This window comes from Dendrobates tinctorius, unplaced genomic scaffold (genome assembly GCF_039654945.1).
Source record: "Dendrobates tinctorius isolate UK_male_01 unplaced genomic scaffold, ASM3965494v1 ptg000063l, whole genome shotgun sequence".
NCBI classification, from domain to species: domain Eukaryota; kingdom Metazoa; phylum Chordata; class Amphibia; order Anura; family Dendrobatidae; genus Dendrobates; species Dendrobates tinctorius.
Genome location: NW_027361731.1, coordinates 11,714,888 through 11,736,124, shown reverse-complemented (window position 1 = coordinate 11,736,124; position 21,237 = coordinate 11,714,888). Strand labels below are relative to the sequence as shown.

The following is a 21,237-nucleotide window of genomic DNA, read 5'->3' as shown; positions in this document are numbered from 1 at the left end:
AATGCGCGTGGGGAGTCGTCTGCGGGGGGGGCTAATGTTGGCATGGGGATGTTTTTCCAGGGTTTGAGAGAATTGGTTAGGTCACGGGATGCGGGGAGAGGTCAGGGGGAGGCGTCACCCCTGTCAGCTTGGACAGGGTCAGCAGGGGACAGTGGACCATTGGTGAATAGTGTGCCGCTGGGACCGTTATCGGGGAATAATGGGCCGCCGGGTTCATTAGGTGCAGTACCAGGCACAGCAACGAGGGAAGCATTGGTGGGGGACGAGTCAGTGGGAAGAGGAGTTATAGGTGAGGGGGGTGAGAAGGAGAAAGATGAAGCTGTGCGCTTGGATGATGCTGCAAAAGGGGAAGTGTACGTTTGTTTCGAGGGGCCTTTGGGGGCACACTTGAAACAGGAGGTTAGGAAAAAAAATATGGAGGGGGGGAGTACGTGGAAATTTTTTCGTTGCTCCCACTGGATCGCTTTCATTTGGACAGGGTTCGTAGGGATGACTAAAAAAAGAGGATGAAGAGAAAAGGAGGTTTCGGCTCATCCCCCGAACATTTTCTAATTGGTTACAGGCATTTGCTATACTAGCTAGCGTGATTGGGGAAAAATCACCGGAGAATTGTTCATCCCTTTTTTGTTATATGGACGTCATTGGGGAGGCTTATAGAGTTTATGGGGGTCAAGGTTGGCTTAGGTACGATGAACAATTCCGCCAGCGGAAGGCAGTTAGACCTAGCATCCGCTGGGACCACAAGGACATAGCACTATGGATGAGAGTAACAGCTCCGGTCAAATCAGGACAGGGATCGCAGCTTTTTTCCGGGGGCACCGGGAGTCCGGGACAGTCAGGGCACTCGGTGGCATTGCAGAAGGGACTGTGCTTTTCCTTTAACGATGGTGCATGTAAATTCGGGACAAAATGTAAGTTCAAACATGAATGTTCTTCATGTGGAGGTAGTCACGGGGCAGCAAAGTGCTTTAGGGGAGGGAAACAAAGAGGGTCCGATGGAATTGAAAAAAGGGGTGACTCTGGTACGCCTGTCAGAGATGGATCGTTATCTAAATAAGTACCCACATAAAGAGGCGGCGGTCTTGTTAAGCGATGGATTTAGGGACTGGTTTCGGATCCCCTTTGTTAATGTTGAGGTGAAGTTGTCAACCAAGAACCTAAAGTCGGCGAGAGAATTCCCTGAAGTGGTCACGGAAAAGTTGAATAAAGAAGTGGCATTAGGTCGAATGGCGGGACTGTTCGGATCCCCGCCAGTAGATAATTTGAGAGTTTCACCATTGGGGGTAGTGCCAAAAAAAGAGCCTAACAAATTCAGGTTGATACATCACCTCTCATTCCCAAAGGGTTTGTCGGTTAACGATGGGATCGACCCGCAAATGTGTTCAGTTTCGTACACATCATTTGATTTGGCATTGACTTGGGTCAGGGAGTGCGGTCAGGGAGCTCAGTTGGCGAAGACAGACATTGAAGCGGCTTTTCACCTGCTACCGGTTCACCCGGACAGCATGCATTTGCTGGGGTGTTTTTGGAATGGGGGGTTTTACGTCGATCGTTGTTTGCCAATGGGGTGTTCGCTGTCATGTGCGTATTTTGAATCGTTTAGCACATTTTTGGAATGGACGGTTAAGGAAGTGTCTGGGCTTAGCTCCTGTATTTATTGCCTAGATGATTTTTTGTTCATGGGTTCTGCGCAGTTGAATGCTTGTTCCGGGTTGCTTCACAAAATGGAGACTGTGGCAAAAAAAATTTGGAGTCCCAGTGGCGGCAGAGAAAACTGTGGGCCCAGTCACGTCACTAAGTTTTCTGGGTATCGAGATTGATTACGTCGCAATGGAATGTAGGATCCCAGAGGATAAAGTGTTGGATATGAGGGCGACAGTAAATCGGATATGTGGCTTGAAGAAAGCAACGTTGAGAGAGGTTCAATCATTACTTGGCAAGCTTAATTTCGCTTGTCGGATTATGCCGATGGGGAGAGCCTTTTGCAGGAGGCTTTCCTTGGCTACAGTTGGGATTACGTCGCCGTCGCATTTTGTACGTCTAAAAAAGGAGCTGAAAGGTGACCTGAGAGTTTGGGCGCTTTTCTTGGAATCTTACAACGGGAAGTCGATTTGGATTGTGCCAGTGGTGTTGGCTGAGTCCCTGGGCATGCTTATTTCAACCGGTGATCGAGGTTTTTGCATGTTTTTCGCGGTATGTGGTTGGTGGAACGGTGGCCATCGGAGTTGTTGGCTAACCAGGTGGTACGTGAGGTTTTCCCGGTAGTGGTGGCTCTATTGCTATGGGGAGAGTTGGTACGTGACAGGAAAATTTGTTTCAATTGCGAGTTGTTGGGAGCAGTAAGGACCATAAATTTGTTGTCATCCTCCGATCAAATCGTGGTCAAAGTTTTGCAGCACTTGGTGTGAGTGGGCTTGAGTTTCAACCTCTGGGTTACGGCCGAGAGCCAGCCAAAAATAAAATATCCTATACTTGAAGCTCTTTTCTGTTCGCAGTGGGATCAATTTCGGGAGCTGGTGCCTCAAGCGGAACCAACGGGATTGGCATGCCCGGAGGAATTATGGAACCTTCTGTCAGGGCAGTAAGAGAATTGTTTTCCAGGTCATTGGTAGCGGGAACATAGTCTCACTATTCAAAAACTTGGCGTGTTTGGGAGGATTGGAAGCTAAAATTAGGGGAGGGCTTGGAGGATGAGAGCAGGTTGCTATTGTTATTGGGACATAGTTGGGAATCGGGTTGGTCAGTGCCAAAGCTTAATAATTTTTTGTCAGGATTGGCTTTCGGCTTTAAGTTTAGGGGTTGTGGGATTTAACTAAGTAATTTTTGGTTTTACAAGCAGTGAAGGGATGGATAAGAAACTGAAGGGTTTTACCTCCTATGAGGTACTGTTAATTTTAGGCGAGAACTTGAGTGATGTTTGTGCTTCGCTGGGCGAGGTTGTTCTGTTTAAATTGGCCTTTTCTTTGGGGCCTTTCGGTTGGGGGAATTGGTGAGCCCTTCCCATTTTAAAAAAGGGGGGCTGCTTAGACAGGATGTGGATGTGTATGGGGATCAGTTAGAAATAATTTTGCATTCTTCTAAGACGGATAGGGAAGGTAGGGGTTGTAAGATGGTACTTTTTGAGGTGAGCGGGTCTCCGTTATGCCCAGTGAGTTGTATGAGGAATTTCGGAGCAGGATGGGGATCGATTATGGACCCGTTGTTAGTTCAGGAGGATGGCTCATTCTTATCTCGTTTTCAATTCCTAACAATATTCAGGCGGTGTTTGGAAAGAGGGGGCATTCCAGCAAGGGAGTACAGCGGGCATTCATTTCGGATTGGTGCGGCTACGGAGGCTGCAAGGAGGGGACTGGGGGAGGACATGGTAAGGAGGATTGGTCATTGGGAATCAGTGAGGTTTCGTTCATATGTACGCCCTAATTTGGTCTAGTGTTTGTCTACTTAATGTGGTTATGGTGTTTGTTTCTTATTTGTTTCAGAGTCAGGAGAGCTGCTCGTTTGAATCATGGGTCATTCTTTTGTATTCTGGGCGGCGTTGAGAGCTGACGTTCGTCCGGATGGGAGGCAGCTTGATGTGCCGAGGACTTTAGCAATCTTGAGGTGGATCGGTAAACGGGGTATGGTGTGGAAACAACTGATACCCGAATTTCATAGGTTTATTCGTCTAGATCGGACACTGGATGTGCTGTTGATCCATTTAGGGGGCAACGATTTGGGAAGGCGACTATGCAGGGACTTAATAAGGGATATTGAGTTTGACATGTTGAGGCTGTGGTCCATGTTTCCCAAGCTTTTGGTGGTCTGGTCGGACATCATTCCCAGGAAAGTGTGGTGTGGGGCGCGATCGGTCCGAGGTGTGAATAAGGCGAGGATAAAAGTAAATCGTACAGTGTCCCGTTTTATGGCAAGGAATGGGGCGATAGTTGTATGTCACATGGATTTGGAAGCGGGCAAAGGGGATTATTGGAGGAAGGATGGTATCCATCTGAATGCGATCGGACTGGATTTATGGTGTTTGGCAATTCAGGAGGGCATCGAGAAACGTTTAAAAGTGTGGCGGAACACAAATGTTTGAGGGGTCAGAACATTTGTGTTGGTGGCGTGGCGGGAGTGGTCCTCGAGGTTGGTGGTGCCAGGAAATGGCGGTTTGGATGGGGGGGGGATCTGTAAGGTCCTGGACTCCCCCTTGGGCAGATTAATATGGAACGGAACATAATGGTCACACCGAGGAAAAGAAGCGGAAATACGCGGGTATTTCGGGCGGATATTGTCCGGTCGAGTCTATTAGTGTCTCTGAGTTGGTGCTTAGCGGCTAGAGGCAGGACTCGTTCTGGGGACAAGGTTTGTGGGGTCATTGACCTGTGGCAGTTACAATTCTTGGGCCTCGAGGACCGCCCCTCCTTTGGGAACATTGTTTATAAATGTTTTGTTAAAATGTTAATAAATGGCTGCTGTTGCCAATTTATCCAATAAAGGTGTGCGAGTCGTCATTTAATGGGTATGGCAAGCTTAAAGTGGATGGGGAGGAGTTCTATAGGAATCGCGAATACCCATTGTCAAGTGAGGCCGTACTGGGCCGCAGGCAATCGAAGGGAGGACGACATGACAGGGTTGAGGGGAACTATAGGAAAAGTTACATGTAAGGGGTTTTTGGTAAGGAAGGGGTTAAAGGTTTTGAATAATAGCAAGGGGACGAGGCTTCAGGGTGGAGGAGGGGTCACAAGGGGGGAAGTAGGGGGAGAACTATAAGAAGGCATAGCCATTTGAGTGGGGCAACCATTTTAGGTGCCCCATCACACTAGTAACAAGCTCCCACCCATCCGCCCTTTGTTATTTGGGTCATGGTGGAATCGTCTTCAGGAACCATAGATACGGGGTGTATAGAGGGTTAAGAATTCCGATTCACTAGGAAATGTTTACATTTATGTACATTTGTCATGGCAGCCGTGGCAGGAGTGGTCCTCGAGGTTGGTGGTGCCAGGAAATGGCGGTTTGGAGGGGGGGGATCTGTAAGGTCCTGGACTCCCCCTTGGGCGGATTAATGTGGAACGGAACATAATGGTCACACCGAGGAACAGAAGCGGAAATACGCTGGTATTTCGGGCGGATATTGTCCGGTCGGGTCTATTAGTGTCTCTGAGTTGGTGCTTAGCGGCTAGAGGCAGGACTCGTTCTGGGGACAAGGTTTATGGGGTCATTGACCTGTGGCAGTTACAATTCTTGGGCCTCGAGGACCACCCCTCCTTTGGCAACATTGTTTATAAATGTTTTGTTAAAATGTTAATAAATGGCTGCTGTGGCCAATTTATCCAATAAAGGTGTGCAAGTCGTAATTTAATGGGTATGGCAAGCTTAAAGTGGATGGGGAGGAGTTCTATAGGAATCGCGAATACCCATTGTCATGCCATCTCCACCGCTCTCATTACACAAGTATAAAACATATAATACTGGTGGATAAAAGAAGACTGAGCACAAGACCTTCACAGTCGTCTACACATCATAGGTGAGATTTCATTACACCTTCTCTCCATCTACCTGATGATCCTGAGGAGCATTGGGATCTTCTTGTTTACAGTCCTGTGGAAGAGGAGGACGGGGACATCTCTCTGGTGTTGTCCTCTTACTGGATAGAACTGGAGGAAACACATACAGGGTCTGAATTCATTGTTTACATACAGATAATTATAGGCCGTGTGTATTTAGTCCTGTCTATTACCTGGTGATGTGAGGAGCTGGGGAACCTCCATCATGATGTCCTTGTACAGATCTTTGTGTCCTTCTAAATACTCCCACTCCTCCATGGAGAAATAGACAGCGACATCCTGACACCTTATAGGAACCTGACACATACAATGATACCATCATCCCCCCGATCCCTTCATAGTGTTACTGTATAATGTCCCAGCATTCCCAGCAGTGTCACCTCTCCAGTCAGCAGCTCAATCATCTTGTAGATGAGTTCTAGGATCTTCTGGTCATTGATGTCCTCATGTATCAGGGTATAAGGTGGAGGCCCCGTGATTGGGCTCAGGGGTCTTCCCCATCCCTCAGACACAGGGTCCTGACAGTGTTCACTAGAGGTCTTCTTCACTACTGTGTAATCCTGGTTATGGAGAGACACATTAATAAATCTCACTACAGACATCTCCAGAGTCCTCACCTCTCCAGTTCTGTCCATCTGTTATTCCCATAGATAAGAATGATGTAATGTGACGTCATCAGAATCTCTCACCTCTCCAGTAAGCCGGAAGAGCATCTCTAGGGTGAGGTGTAATATCCTCTCTGCCATCTTGTCTCTGTCCGTATCCTTCCTTGATGGGTAAATCAGGAAAATTCTCTTATGTAGAAGATCTTCACTGAGAGGATCCGATATTGTAGAGATCTGAATGAGAAGAAGATGAGCCGATGTAACATCATAAAAATCCTGTGTAATAATACAATTACTGGAGATAATAAGGGAAACATATGAGGAGATTTATTATTTTACAGTATTTAGTTTTCTTCTTTACATCTACTAATAAAACCTATATAGCGTTGGAGTCCTGGGTTCGAATCGCACCAAGGACAACATCTGCAAGGAGGTGTATGTTCTCCCTGTGTTTGCGTGGGTTTGCTCCGGGTTCTCCAGTTTCCTCCCACACTCCAAAGACATACTGATAGGGGATTTAGATTGTGAGCCCCATCGGGAACAGTGATGATAATGTGTGCAAACTGTAGAGTGCTGCGGAATATGTTAGTGCTATATAAAAATTAAAGATTATTATTATATTTTAGGCCACAGACAACAAGCAGTTTCTCCCTCGGAATCAGCAGCTGAATATTTTTCTCATAGACTCATCTTCCATAACGCTAATTCTCGTCTCATTTAGGCTTGTTTCGCATTTGCGGACGGAGGGCTGCAGACTTCCCTCGTGAAGCCCCGCCCCCTCCGGTCAGCTCCACCTATTTCTGCATGCGGCTTGCGTAAGTATATGAACCGGTAAGGTAAAAAAACTTCAATTGTATTTACAAGGAGCCTTACAAAAGTATAGATATAGAATATAAAAAACAACCTTTATTACAGTCTAGATAAAAGACAAAACAACCACACAGACAAAACAACCACACAAAAACACAAACAACCGTGTCACCTACTGAACCCTAATGGGGGGTCCTGATATCAAACTGCCTACCAGCAGGGGTTGGCACCCTAAACATAATCGAGATTGGCGCCCCCGCTCAACGACAGCTGTACCCTAAATCTCCTAGATGACCCTGGATAAGTGCAGCACGCGGTCACTCAAATAACCAGGAAAGGAATGTGTAGGAATTGCCAAAAAAGTAGTAGTTGGGTAGGCAACAATAGAAAAAAATTGCAGAAACAGTGCAATTGACAAAGACAATAAAGTGACGTGTGCAGAACAAATGAGTGCCTAACTACCTGTTCCCTGTAACTGTGTACCTTCCTATCAGCGGAGGTTGGCACCCTACTGGTCAGCGGAATGGTGCCCCCGCTCCACGACGGCTCACCCTCAATAGGCCCTGATATAACTGATAGTAAAACATAAGGGTGACATAATAATATATCTGGAAGGCATAATTCATGACAAAATCAACAAAATATAATCAAAGATTGTTTTGAGGATGGATAGGCAAAACCTCAACGCGTTTCTCCTAACAGGATCATCAGGAGGTAGATAGTTAGATGTAGGTTCCCAAGGAGAACTGCTCCAGTCTGTGCACTGTGAGTACTGAGGCTCCATACTACAGGTCTGATGTAGTGACGCCATTGTACCTGCAGTGCACGAAGTCTCAGACTCACAAGCGAAGGGCTGAATGGTGGATCAAGAGCTTCTGACTCCCTGATTCACTATTCTATTCAGTGGTATCACCGTCATGAGAGTGTGGATATCCCTGAAATTGTGATGATGGGAAGAAGAGGGTGACTAATACCAAACCCCACTGAGCCCTATCAATTCATAGGCACCATAGCAACCAAGTGGGCTTCTGTTTTGGATTCTACACTCCTGCCTATCCAACTATCATGTGGTAAATATCTCTTAGTGTGACGCCCCTGAGGGTTCAGTCACCACAGAGGTACTGCACCTCCTCCTGAGGTGTAGTATCCCACTACCCAGGTAAGATGGAGACACCTGACCAGACTCCAGCACCTGCATCCAGCACATACACCTTAGAACAGCAGAGCACCCTCTATGACCCCTGCTTGGTTCATGAAGGGTGCTGGGAGGTGGGTGGAGCTTAGGTTGCACTAGAGAGCGGGAGAACTGATAGGAAGTCAGGATCAGTTCCCCAGAGAGGGATGGAGTGAGAGGACATATATGCAGCAGCTCCCTGTGAGCTGGAGCTGCTGGGAAGGAAAGGAGCAGAAAGCGTTCTCCAGAAGGAAAGGAAAGAATGGGATGTGTGGAGGAGAGCTGGGGACTGGGGCTAGATCAGAGCCCTTCTCCAAGCTTCTCCGGAGCCCTTCTCCAAGCTTATGCGCCAAAGGCCGGGTGCCGGAATCCGAGGCTGCGTGGATGCTAATGATCCTACAGCAGAAGCCGGAGGAATAGAAGCTGTGAACGCTTTATTCCCAACTAAGACTCGATGACACTGTAGCAACATGTGTGAGCCAGGACATGATTGTAAGGAGTCCCTGAAGTAGGCTACAGCTACCTGTCATGCGAGGGAGTTCTAAGTAACAGCAAGAAAGAGGAACTAGAGTGTAATTCATAACTAAAAGTACTTCAGATTAGCGCTAGTAAGGAGACGTCTAGAAAAGGCACATACGGACAGGAGTGCTGGAAAGGTGTACTTTACTTGCCTGGGAGTTGGCTGAGCCCCTCACCTGGAGGACATAGCACTGAAGCGGGCATCTATGAGCATCAGAAAACAATGAGAAAAGCTTTGGAACTGCCTTCTTTCTGCACCATCTACCTCAACATCTACCATCACTGCCCTGGGACTACAGCTCTGCCTGTGGAGAGCTATTACACCTCTACTGCATCATACCATCTGTCCCAGAGGATCTGCACTGCAGCGCTGGTCACCTCTGACCAGATACCACAGGTGGCATCACAAACTTATCTGCACATAAACTTCAGCATCTATCCTCTTATTTTACATGGACACTCAGGGCCACGGACCGGGTCACTGTCACCGTGACACATCCTTTTAAGACACCAGCCCGGGACCGAGTAAACCCACTACCCTGGGGGTGCTCCAATAGATCTTGGGTTCATTAGTATTTGCATCAAGAATGAGGCTGAGTATTTATTAATTGTTGGTGGTCGGTACAATATTGTGTATGTAGGGAGCAGTACTGTGGGAACATTAGAAAGTGGGGGATTGTAGTACTGTGGAAACATTATCCTGTGTGTGTGGGAAGCTGATATTGTGGGAACATTATAGTGTGGAGGGAATGACGGTAGTATGAGATTACACTGTGTGTGGTGGGATGGTACTGTGGAAACTTTGTACTGCGTGTGGGGGTATGGCGATACTATAAGAAGATTATACTGTGTTTGGTGAACTGGTGGTACTATGGGAACATTATAGTGTGTGGTGGGATGGTGGTACTGTGAGAAGATTATACAGTGTGTGGGGGGATGGTGGTACTGTGGGAACATTATACTGTGTGTGGTGAGATGGTGGTACTGTGGGAACATTATACTGTGTGTGGTGGGATGGTGGTACTGTGAGAAGATTATACTGTGTGTGGGGGGATGGTGGTACTGTGGGAACATTATACTGTGTGTGGAGAGATGGTGGTACTGTGGGAACATTATACTGTGTGTGGTGGGATGGTGGTACTGTGAGAAGATTATACTATGTGTGGTGGGATGGTGGTACTGTGAGAAGATTATACTATGTGTGGGGGGCATCGCGATACTGTGGAGATATCTTTTGTGTGAGAGATGCCAATACTGTGGAAACTTTATACTCTGTGAGGGGCATCATATATACTGCACAAGGGGTGTAAAAAGGTGTGTCATAAAAAAGAATCCTCAGGGCTGTGCTACATTTTTACAAAAAGACTGCCATATGCCGTCTACATGGGACCCTGTGGAACCAATGGGAAGAGTATAGATGGTACACCAGGTCAGATGACCGTGATGATGCAGTTTCCTAATATTATAAAGACCATAGCCCCAAAGGCAGAACAGATTTGGTGCCAAGCAAAGGTATGGGGTGACAGATAAAAATCTGCAGTACCAAGCCATGGAAAAGTGCCCAAGGCAGCTGGTTGTGGCAGCAGAACCCTGCTTACAGGGACAAAGTGAGGGCATTACACTGTGTGGGGTCCAAGAAAGGGGCCCTGTACTATAAGAGCAATCAGTTTCTTCACTTCCTGTCTTCCATAGTTGGGTCGTATGTATCTATTACAGAACAAACAAAAACGTGTGTATATATATCTATATGAATGTATGTGTTTATCAGCCACGCCCACTCCACATAGCCCCACCTAATCTCTAAGCATCTTTCATTTCACCAGAGCTGTTTAAAAGAAGCTGAGCTGTGATTGGTTGCTATGAACAACAGTTTTCCCACTCCACAGCACCTCAGCAGACACTGACCGGGTGAGAGAAATCTAGCATTCCCGGGAACATAAGCTCCCAGCCATTGTCTGCCCCCCAGAAAGGAGCAGAGAGAACATGATAGAAATGAATCCCCCCTCCTCTATTCTTGCCACGCTCTATTGTTACCAGCATAGAAAATCGCATCATCAGCGGCCGCACACAGAGCCGCACTGCCAGGTTACATTACAGCACATCTCCAGGAACTCCCTGCTTAGCGCCACCCAGATGAGGATTATGGGATGAAGGATGTGTGATGGGTATATGGACACTGGACTATGGGATGGAGGATATGTATGATGGGTATGTAGGCACGGGACTATGGGATGGAGGATATGTATAATGGTATATGGGCACTGGACTATGGGATAGAGGATATGTGTGATGGGTATATGGGCACTGGACTATGGGATAGAGGATATGTGTGATGGGTATATGGGCACGGGACTATGGGATAGAGGATATGTATAATGGTATATGGGCACTGGACTATGGGATAGAGGATATGTGTGATGGGTATATGGGCACAGGACTAAGGGATGGAGGATGTGTGATGGGTATATGGGCACTGGACTATGGGATGGAGGATATGTATGATGGGTATATGGGCACAGGACTAAGGGATGGAGGAGGTGTGATGGGTATATGGGCATGGGACTATGGGATGGAGGATATGTATGATGGGTATATGGGCACGGGACTATGAGATGGCGGATATGTATGATGGTATATGGACACTGGACTATATGATGGAGGAAATGTATGATGGTATATGGACACTGGACTATGGGATGGAGGATGTGTGATGGGTATATGGGCACGGGACTATTGGATGGAGGATATGTATCATGGGTATATGGCACAGGACTATGGGATGGAGGATGTGTGGTGGGTATGTGGGCACGGGACTATGGGGAGGAGGATGTGTGATAGGTATATGGGCACTGGACTATAGGATGGAGGATGTGTGGTGGGTATATGGGCACAAGACTATGGGATGGAGCAGAGGCATAGCTAGGGGTTCAGCTCAGGGAGAGGGGCAAAAATCTGAGCGGGCACATAACTGGTAACCCTGATTACAACTCAGGTGGTACACCCAGTGGCAGTAGCTCTGGGTGGACCCCTACAGCAAGGGGCCGGGGAAACTGCACCCTCTGCCCCCCTGGTAGCTACGCTACTGGGATGGAGGATATGTATGATGGGTATATGGGCACTGGACTATGGGATGGAGGATATGTATGATGGGTATATGGGCACTGGACTATGGGATGGAGGATAATTGTTATAATTTGTTATAACTAACCACAGTAAGTTACTATGTCCGGGCAACGCCGGGCTCTTCAGCTAGTGATTCTTATAAAGTGGCAACAAAACCCCCCAAAAAAGTCTCTGTGCTGAAGGGGTTAATGTGCCCCCCCCCAGTAATGGGGAATCTCCAGGACCTACCTCCACCCGCAGAGCCGCACTCCACATATATGGCTGCTCTGTGCGCACAGGACCTGTGATGAGGTCACAGGAGGGGAGGAGTCAGGGGTCACATGATCTCCGGAGTGCAGATGCTACATGGAGACTTCTCCTCAGTCAGTGACCTTCCCGCCATTATCCCCCTCACTACTGGCACAATTACCCCGCGCCGCCTTTTCTACACAGTGTTGTGTGTGGAATGTAACGTGTGATTTCTCTGGAGACAAATAGACCCCACACATGAGGGAATTATCACCAGTTACCGGACGGCTACTATATGGCGGCATATGATTGTGCTATCGACTTCATTCCAGGAGCGAAAATGACAAAATCTCGTTTATTTAACCCCTTCCAGAGTCCGGCTGAGGCTCATATTCGGCCATCCACCTCTCCAGTCACCGAGGGGGTTTTTGGTAAAAGGATGGAGGGCTGCATCTGTTCTTGGATTTTAAAGAGATTAAAGGGAATCTGTCACCTATTTGTAGCCCTATAAGCTGCGGCCACCGCCATCAGGGGCTTATCTACAGCATTCTGTAAATGCATTCTGTAATGCTGTAGATAAGCCCCGATGTAACCTGAAAGATAAGAAAAACGAGAAATATTACACTCATCCAGGGGCTGTCCGGGTCCGATGGGTGTCGCGGTCCGGTGCCTCCCATCTTCTAGCCATGACGTCATCTTCTTTGCTTCCCGTCGCGGCTCTGGCCCGGGCATACTGCTCTGCCCTGTTGGGAAAGATCAGAGAGGTCCATCACTTGCGCACTGCAGTACTCTGCTCTGCCCTCAACAGGGCAGAGCAGTACGCCGGAGCCGTGACAGGAATCAAAGAAGAGGACGTCATCGCTAGAAGATGGGAGGCGCCGGACACGACCGCGACACCCATCAGATCCAGACCGCCCCTGGGTGTGTATAACCTACAGTAACTCATTTTTCTTTTCCTTCAGGTTACATCGGGGGCTTATCTACAGCATTACAGAATGCTGTAGATAACCCCCTGATGGCTGTGGCCGCATCTTATATGCCAAAAAATAGATGACAGATTCCCTTTAATAAAATCACGTTTCACAGTCCCTATCCTTTACCCCTTATACCTGACCTGTTTCACCAATTATCTGGAGGTAAATGGTCATAGATATAATTTGGTGACGCCATTCGGGATTAAGCAATGCTCCGGCAGTCTTTGAAAATGTTATAAATTATATTTTTTCTCACTGGTGAGTAGATTTATGGTAATTGACCTGGACAACATATTAAGATACTCACGTACTATGGAGGAGCATGGTGAGAATGTCAGACAGGTTCTCCAGGTTCTACATGACAACTATTTATGTGGCGCACCTGAGGGTTCAGTCGCCACAGAGGTACTGCACCTCCTCCTGAGGTGTGGTACCCCACCATTCAGGTAAGGTGGAGACCCCTGACCACGCTACAACACCTGTATCCCACACAACACAGTAGTGTAGCAAAGCACCCTTTGGTGGCTCCCTGCTTGGAACACGAAGCATGCTGGGAGGCGGGTGGAGTTTAGTTTGCACTAAAGAGCGGGAAGAGGATAGGATATAGCGAGTTGGTCACAGGAGTCTGACGCGGTCGTACCTGTGCAAGAAGATCCCCTGAGAGGGATGGAGGAAAGTGCTGCAGTGCTGCAGCCGACCTCAGTGATCAGGGTCCGCTGGCACAGGAAAGGAACACTGAAAGAAAGCCTGACTCTCCATAAGAAGGAAAGGATTAGTACGAAACATGAGGAGAGAAAGAGAACAGAGGATTGAGGGTTGGAAGAGAACCCCTCAAGTTCTGGGCGCAAGGCCGGGGTCCGGTCCCTGAGGTTGTTTGGATACTTATGGTCCCGCAACAGACACCGGAACAATAGAAGTTTGTGATCTCTTTATTCCCACATCAGACTTGGGGGCACAACAGCAACGAGAAAGAGCCGGGACTTGGTAACAGAGAGTCCCCGAAGCAGGCTACAGCTGTCTGCCGTACTTGGCATGTTTATGTGATTGGTTGCTATGAACAACAGTTTTCCCACTCCACAGCACCTCAGCAGACACTGACCGGGTGAGAGAAATCTAGCATTCCCGGGAACATAAGCTCCCAGCCATTGTCTGCCCCCCAGAAAGGAGCAGAGAGCACATGATAGAAATGAATCACCCCCTCCTCTATTCTTGCCACGCTCTATTGTTACCAGCATAGAAAAATCGCATCATCAGCGGCCGCACACAGAGCCGCACTGCCAGGTTACATTACAGCACATCTCCAGGAACTCCCTGCTTAGCGCCACCCAGATGAGGATTATGGGATGAAGGATGTGTGATGGGTATATGGACACTGGACTATGGGATGGAGGATATGTATGATGGGTATGTAGGCACGGGACTATGGGATGGAGGATATGTATAATGGTATATGGGCACTGGACTATGGGATAGAGGATATGTGTGATGGGTATATGGGCACTGGACTATGGGATAGAGGATATGTGTGATGGGTATATGGGCACAGGACTAAGGGATGGAGGATGTGTGATGGGTATATGGGCACTGGACTATGGGATGGAGGATATGTATGATGGGTATATGGGCACAGGACTAAGGGATGGAGGAGGTGTGATGGGTATATGGGCATGGGACTATGGGATGGAGGATATGTATGATGGGTATATGGGCACGGGACTATGAGATGGCGGATATGTATGATGGTATATGGACACTGGACTATATGATGGAGGAAATGTATGATGGTATATGGACACTGGACTATGGGATGGAGGATGTGTGATGGGTATATGGGCACGGGACTATTGGATGGAGGATATGTATCATGGGTATATGGCACAGGACTATGGGATGGAGGATGTGTGGTGGGTATGTGGGCACGGGACTATGGGGAGGAGGATGTGTGATAGGTATATGGGCACTGGACTATAGGATGGAGGATGTGTGGTGGGTATATGGGCACAAGACTATGGGATGGAGCAGAGGCATAGCTAGGGGTTCAGCTCAGGGAGAGGGGCAAAAATCTGAGCGGGCACATAACTGGTAACCCTGATTACAACTCAGGTGGTACAGCCAGTGGCAGTAGCTCTGGGTGGACCCCTACAGCAAGGGGCCGGGGAAACTGCACCCTCTGCCCCCCTGGTAGCTACGCTACTGGGATGGAGGATATGTATGATGGGTATATGGGCACTGGACTATGGGATGGAGGATAATTGTTATAATTTGTTATAACTAACCACAGTAAGTTACTATGTCCGGGCAACGCCGGGCTCTTCAGCTAGTGATTCTTATAAAGTGGCAACAAAACCCCCCAAAAAAGTCTCTGTGCTGAAGGGGTTAATGTGCCCCCCCCCCCAGTAATGGGGAATCTCCAGCACCGACCTCCACCCGCAGAGCCGCACTCCACATATATGGCTGCTCTGTGCGCACAGGACCTGTGATGAGGTCACAGGAGGGGAGGAGTCAGGGGTCACATGATCTCCGGAGTGCAGATGCTACATGGAGACTTCTCCTCTGTCAGTGACCTTCCCGCCATTATTTCCCCTCACTACTGGCACAATTACCCCGCGCCGCCTTTTCTACACAGTGTTGTGTGTGGAATGTAACGTGTGATTTCTCTGGAGACAAATAGACCCCACACATGAGGGAATTATCACCAGTGACCGGACGGCTACTATATGGCGGCATATGATTGTGCTATCGACTTCATTCCAGGAGCGAAAATGACAAAATCTCGTTTATTTAACCCCTTCCAGAGTCCGGCTGAGGCTCATATTCGGCCATCCACCTCTCCAGTCACCGAGGGGGTTTTTGGTAAAAGGATGGAGGGCTGCGTCTGTTCTTGGATTTTAAAGAGATTAAAGGGAATCTGTCACCTATTTTTAGCCCTATAAGCTGCGGCCACCGCCATCAGGGGCTTATCTACAGCATTCTGTAATGCATTCTGTAATGCTGTAGATAAGCCCCGATGTAACCTGAAAGATAAGAAAAATGAGAAATATTACACTCATCCAGGGGCGGTCCGGGTCCGATGGGTGTCGCGGTCCGGTGCCTCCCATCTTCTAGCCATGACGTCATCTTTGCTTCCCGTCGCGGCTCTGGCCCGGGCATACTGCTCTGCCCTGTTGGGAAAGATCAGAGAGGTCCATCACTTGCGCACTGCAGTACTCTGCTCTGCCCTCAACAGGGCAGAGCAGTACGCCGGAGCCGTGACGGGAAGCAAAGAAGAGGACGTCATCGCTAGAAGATGGGAGGCGCCGGACACGACCGCGACACCCATCAGATCCAGACCGCCCCTGGGTGTGTATAACCTACAGTAACTCATTTTTCTTTTCCTTCAGGTTACATCGGGGGCTTATCTACAGCATTACAGAATGCTGTAGATAAGCCCCTGATGGCTGTGGCCGCATCTTATATGCCAAAAAATAGATGACAGATTCCCTTTAATAAAATCACGTTTCACAGTCCCTATCCTTTACCCCTTATACCTGACCTGTTTGACCAATTATCTGGAGGTAAATGGTCATAGATATAATTTGGTGACGCCATTCGGGATTAAGCAATGCTCCGGCAGTCTTTGAAAATGTCATAAATTGTATTTTTTTCTCACTGGTGGGTAGATTTATGGTAATTGACCTGGACAACATATTAAGATACTCACGTACTATGGAGGAGCATGGTGAGAATGTCAGACAGGTTCTCCAGGTTCTACATGACAACTATTTATGTGGCGCACCTGAGGGTTCAGTCGCCACAGAGGTACTGCACCTCCTCCTGAGGTGTGGTACCCCACCATTCAGGTAAGGTGGAGACCCCTGACCACGCTACAACACCTGTATCCCACACAACACAGTAGTGTAGCAAAGCACCCTTTGGTGGCTCCCTGCTTGGAACACGAAGCATGCTGGGAGGCGGGTGGAGTTTAGTTTGCACTAAAGAGCGGGAAGAGGATAGGATATAGCGAGTTGGTCACAGGAGTCTGACGCGGTCGTACCTGTGTAAGAAGATCCCCTGAGAGGGATGGAGGAAAGTGCTGCAGTGCTGCAGCCGACCTCAGTGATCAGGGTCCGCTGGCACAGGAAAGGAACACTGAAAGAAAGCCTGACTCTCCATAAGAAGGAAAGGATTAGTATGAAACATGAGGAGAGAAAGAGAACAGAGGATTGAGGGTTGGAAGAGAACCCCTCTCAAGTTCTGGGCGCAAGGCCGGGGTCCGGTCCCTGAGGTTGTTTGGATACTTATGGTCCCGCAACAGACACCGGAACAATAGAAGTTTGTGATCTCTTTATTCCCACATCAGACTTGGGGGCACAACAGCAACGAGAAAGAGCCGGGACTTGGTAACAGAGAGTCCCCGAAGCAGGCTACAGCTGTCTGCCGTACAAGTAGAGTTCATAGGAACATCTGACAGGAGGAACTCCAGTGTAACTCAGTACTAGGAGTACTTCATTCCAAGGCGCTAAGAGGGAGACGTTCAGCAAAGGCACATATGTTGGCGGGGTGTTGGAAAGGAGTGCTTCATCTTGCCTGGAGGTTGACTGAGCTCCTGACCTGAAGGACACGGCACCGATGCGGGCTCTTGAGCCACCACAGACTGTGAGTAAAGCTTTGGAACTACATGCCCTGGTGTCCTCTACTTATTCCTGCGTCAACTGCCCAGCACTGCTACATCCCTTGCGCCCGACACCATCTAAGGGTCGCTTCATTCACTCTGCCCTGGGACTACAGCCCTGCCTGTGAAGGGCTTTACCATCACTGCTGCACCACACCATCCGTCCCAGAGGACCTTTCTGCAGCGTCGGCTTAACATCTACCTTGCCAAACACCACAGGTGGCGTCACGACTTACACATTGACACTGAGCATTTACAATGGGCGCCCAGGGCCACGGGCCGGGTTCCAGCTACCGTGACATCTCCCATTGAGGACCATCGGGCCTGGTACCGAGTACCCCACTGCCCTGGGTGTGAGGGTGACCCATTTGTTTGCTAACCTGGAGAAATGTCAATTTGTGGTACAGCATCTCCAGTTCTCAGGACATTTGGCTTCTGCATTCGGGTTTCAGATGGACCCGTTAAGGTCCCAACAGTCCTTGATTGTTTTTAACCAAATAACCTGAAAGCGTTACAGAGATTTCTTGTGGTCGAGATACTGGGGAAAAACAAGCGCAAAACAGGGTCTTAACCGATAACAAGATATAATGAAAATAGGGGAGCATAATGCTCATCTGATGGAGTTGCAACATGTCCAAACCATAAAAGAGCTGCTGCAGGACACAGAATAGTTGATCCAGGTACCGTATAATGTCTTTGTACCTGCTCTGCTGATGAAGACTATCAGATATGGAGATTTTCCTTAAAAATGTTTATTTAAATAGGTTTTCAAAGTCAACTAATTTCAAAGTCATGCAGGACCTCTTCCTCAGGATAAAACCTGATAGCGGATAAACATGCCAAGTTTCAAACGTTTTATATGCAGTCTTTTTGAAAAAGAAAAAAAACACCAAACAAAGCACGATATGTCAAAATTCCTGAGAAAGTCCATCAAACAAAGATAAGCCTTGGTTCCTGAAGGGATTAGAATAGCAGGAAGCTTACACCGAGTCACAGCAGAGAGAAGGATAACTCCCATTCTGCAGCGCAGACTGTAACCTGGTGAGAGTTATAATATCTCCTCTGAACTGCGTCTGAACTACAGTAAATGATAAAGTGACTTTCCTTGTCTCCTGCCTTATTACTCCATGCCTTTTACTTCCATCACAATCTCTGGGGGTCAGCCCTGGTTGGAGAGGGTTAAACATCTGCACTGCCATCACCATCTACTCCCCCAGGGATCAACTGCAGTGCCGGCTATACTACAGTCGAACAGTCCAACTGGCGTCACGAATCATTACATAAACTTTATCCCTAATCAATACTCCCCTTTTACATGACCGCCTTGGGCCATGGACCGGGTCACTGCCACTGTGACACATCCCTTTAAGACGACCGGCACGGTACAGAGTATCCCACAGCCTCTGGGGCGCATCATTTTGGCATCAAGAACAGGATACCGTGCGTGCCTAAATTCCTACAGGAGCAATGACCTGCAGCAACAGAAGCGGTGAGTCGCACCCCAGCAAACTAGGGGGGGGGAGATGTCTAATCCCGGTGATGCTTAGGGTGCAGCAGCTGCAGCTCCCATATTGCCTCTCACCATGCCTTATTTACCGGGTGCGACATGGCTGCCACAGTACAATGGCGAATCGCACACCTTAAGTGACTTCAAAGCGAAGCTGCGCAGCATGTTTGAAATTTACCCTATGTCAGAGGAGCACAAAGTCAGTATACTTACAAGTCTGCTCAGTGGTGCTGCTCAGAGAGAAGTTAAATCTTGGCCAGCGACTGATAAAAAGACTGTAAAAGACATTTTTGCTAAATTAAGGGATACTTGTGACACCCATACTGCTTCAGAAATAAAGATGTGATTTTTCAGCTGCAGACAGAAATCACAGGACACTGTCAGAGACTATGCTCTTAACCTGCAGGAGGCGCTGCAGGCCATTAAACAAATTGATCCAGACAGTGTAAGAGATGAGAACAAAATGCTGAAAGAGCAGTTCATTGAAGGTCTTTTGTCTGATTCCAGTAAGGCACAACTGCGCATGATGTCATTGCAGAACCCTGACATGGACTTTGTTCAGTTTAAAGACAGATCCATCCGTATCTTAATAGAATCTACCTATGTCTGCACTGAGCCAGTTAAACATCCAGCAGTTACATACCACCAGGGGGCAGTATCCTCACCCCAGTTGCCTGCAGTACAGCATGTGCAGATTCCAGTTGATGATTCTACAGAAGATTTACGACTTCAAGTACAGGAACTGACTAAAAATATGGCTGCTCTATGTAAAACTGTTCAGACTCTCCAGACTTGTTGCACCACAGAGAGGATAGAAAACTAGCATCAAGCCCAGATGATCTCCCATGGCGACGGCTAAAGAGTGCCGCAACATCAGTGACGACTGACTCGCGCCGGCAGGAAAACAACGGACCGATTTGACTCTTCTGGGAGACCCATCTGCAGACGGTGCCATAAGGTTGATCATATTGAAAGGGAATGTTCTTTAAAGGGAAACTGTCACCCACATTTACTGATATCATGTAAAGATATCACCCAATTATGCATCCCATAAGGATTCTATTAGGATTTTTTATTCCCCCTGACCCCGCACCTTTGAGGCATAAATACCTTTTTTATCTTGTTGGGGATGCATGCAAATCGCTGTGGTCCGGTCCGATGGGCGTGGCTTAGTAGCCTTCTCCCCCCCTCCTTGGCTTGCTGCACGTAATCTTCATCTGTGAATATCACAGATAACGTTGGTTTCCACGGTTGCGCATTGTAAAGGTCTCTGGCGCCTGCGCAGTATGCTTTGCCCAACTGTGGGCGAAGCATATAATCGCTACTGCGCATGCGCCGGTATTTTCCAGTGCGGTCTATGCCCCGGAATTCTTCACATGCAGGACACACTTCCGGGGCAAAGACTGCGTTAGCGATTATATGGTTCGCCCACAGTCGCACAAAGCATACTGCGCAGGCGCCGGAGGCCTTTACAATGCGCAAGTGCAGACACCAACGTTATCTGTGATATTCACTGATGAAGATTACGTGCAGCAAGCCAAGGAGGTGGGGAGAAGGTGACTAAGCCACGCCCATCGGATTGGGCTGCGGCGATTTGAATACGTCCCCAACAAGATAAAAAAGGTATTTATGCCTCAAAGGTCCGGGGTCAGGGGGAATAAAAAATCCTAATAGAATCCTTATGGGACACACAAATGGGTGATATCTTTACATGATATCACTAAATATGGGTGACAGATTCCCTTTAAATGGGTGACCCCTGGGGCCGAGGACCAACCCCCAGGAGTAAGACAATCTGGTCCAACTAACTGGAGAAACAGGTAAGTTGGAGGATGTCCACTTATACCTGTGGTAGTGGATGATATCCCCTTCACCGCCCTCATGGACACTGGATCACAGGTAACCACAATGCCTCACACACTGTACCAGAGATATTGGACTGATGCTAATTTTACCCAACTTCCTGATGGTGACTTGTTATTAATAGCAAGTAATGGTCAACCTCTGACACAGGTGGGATACAAGGAGGCTGTTATTAAAGTGGGGAAGGTGGAGCTCAAAGCTCAAGGTTTTGTGGTGGTAGAGGTGCACAGAGCAGAGTGT

At 48.2% G+C, this 21,237-nt stretch overlaps 1 protein-coding gene across 1 annotated transcript in view; it reads right to left on the bottom strand.

Moving 5' to 3' along the window:
• The window catches only part of LOC141093959 (uncharacterized), a 36,940-nt gene extending 28,009 nt beyond the window's left edge, over positions 1 to 8,931 (bottom strand). Inside the window, exons 1-5 of the mRNA XM_073579635.1 lie at positions 8,917 to 8,931; positions 6,233 to 6,382; positions 5,924 to 6,103; positions 5,717 to 5,840; positions 5,536 to 5,633 (exon numbers count right to left, since the gene is read on the bottom strand). Coding sequence (XP_073435736.1) covers positions 5,536 to 5,633; positions 5,717 to 5,840; positions 5,924 to 6,103; positions 6,233 to 6,382; positions 8,917 to 8,931 — 567 coding nt within the window. The remainder of the gene's footprint in view (positions 1 to 5,535; positions 5,634 to 5,716; positions 5,841 to 5,923; positions 6,104 to 6,232; positions 6,383 to 8,916) is intronic.
• Positions 8,932 to 21,237: the final 12,306 nt, after the last annotated feature.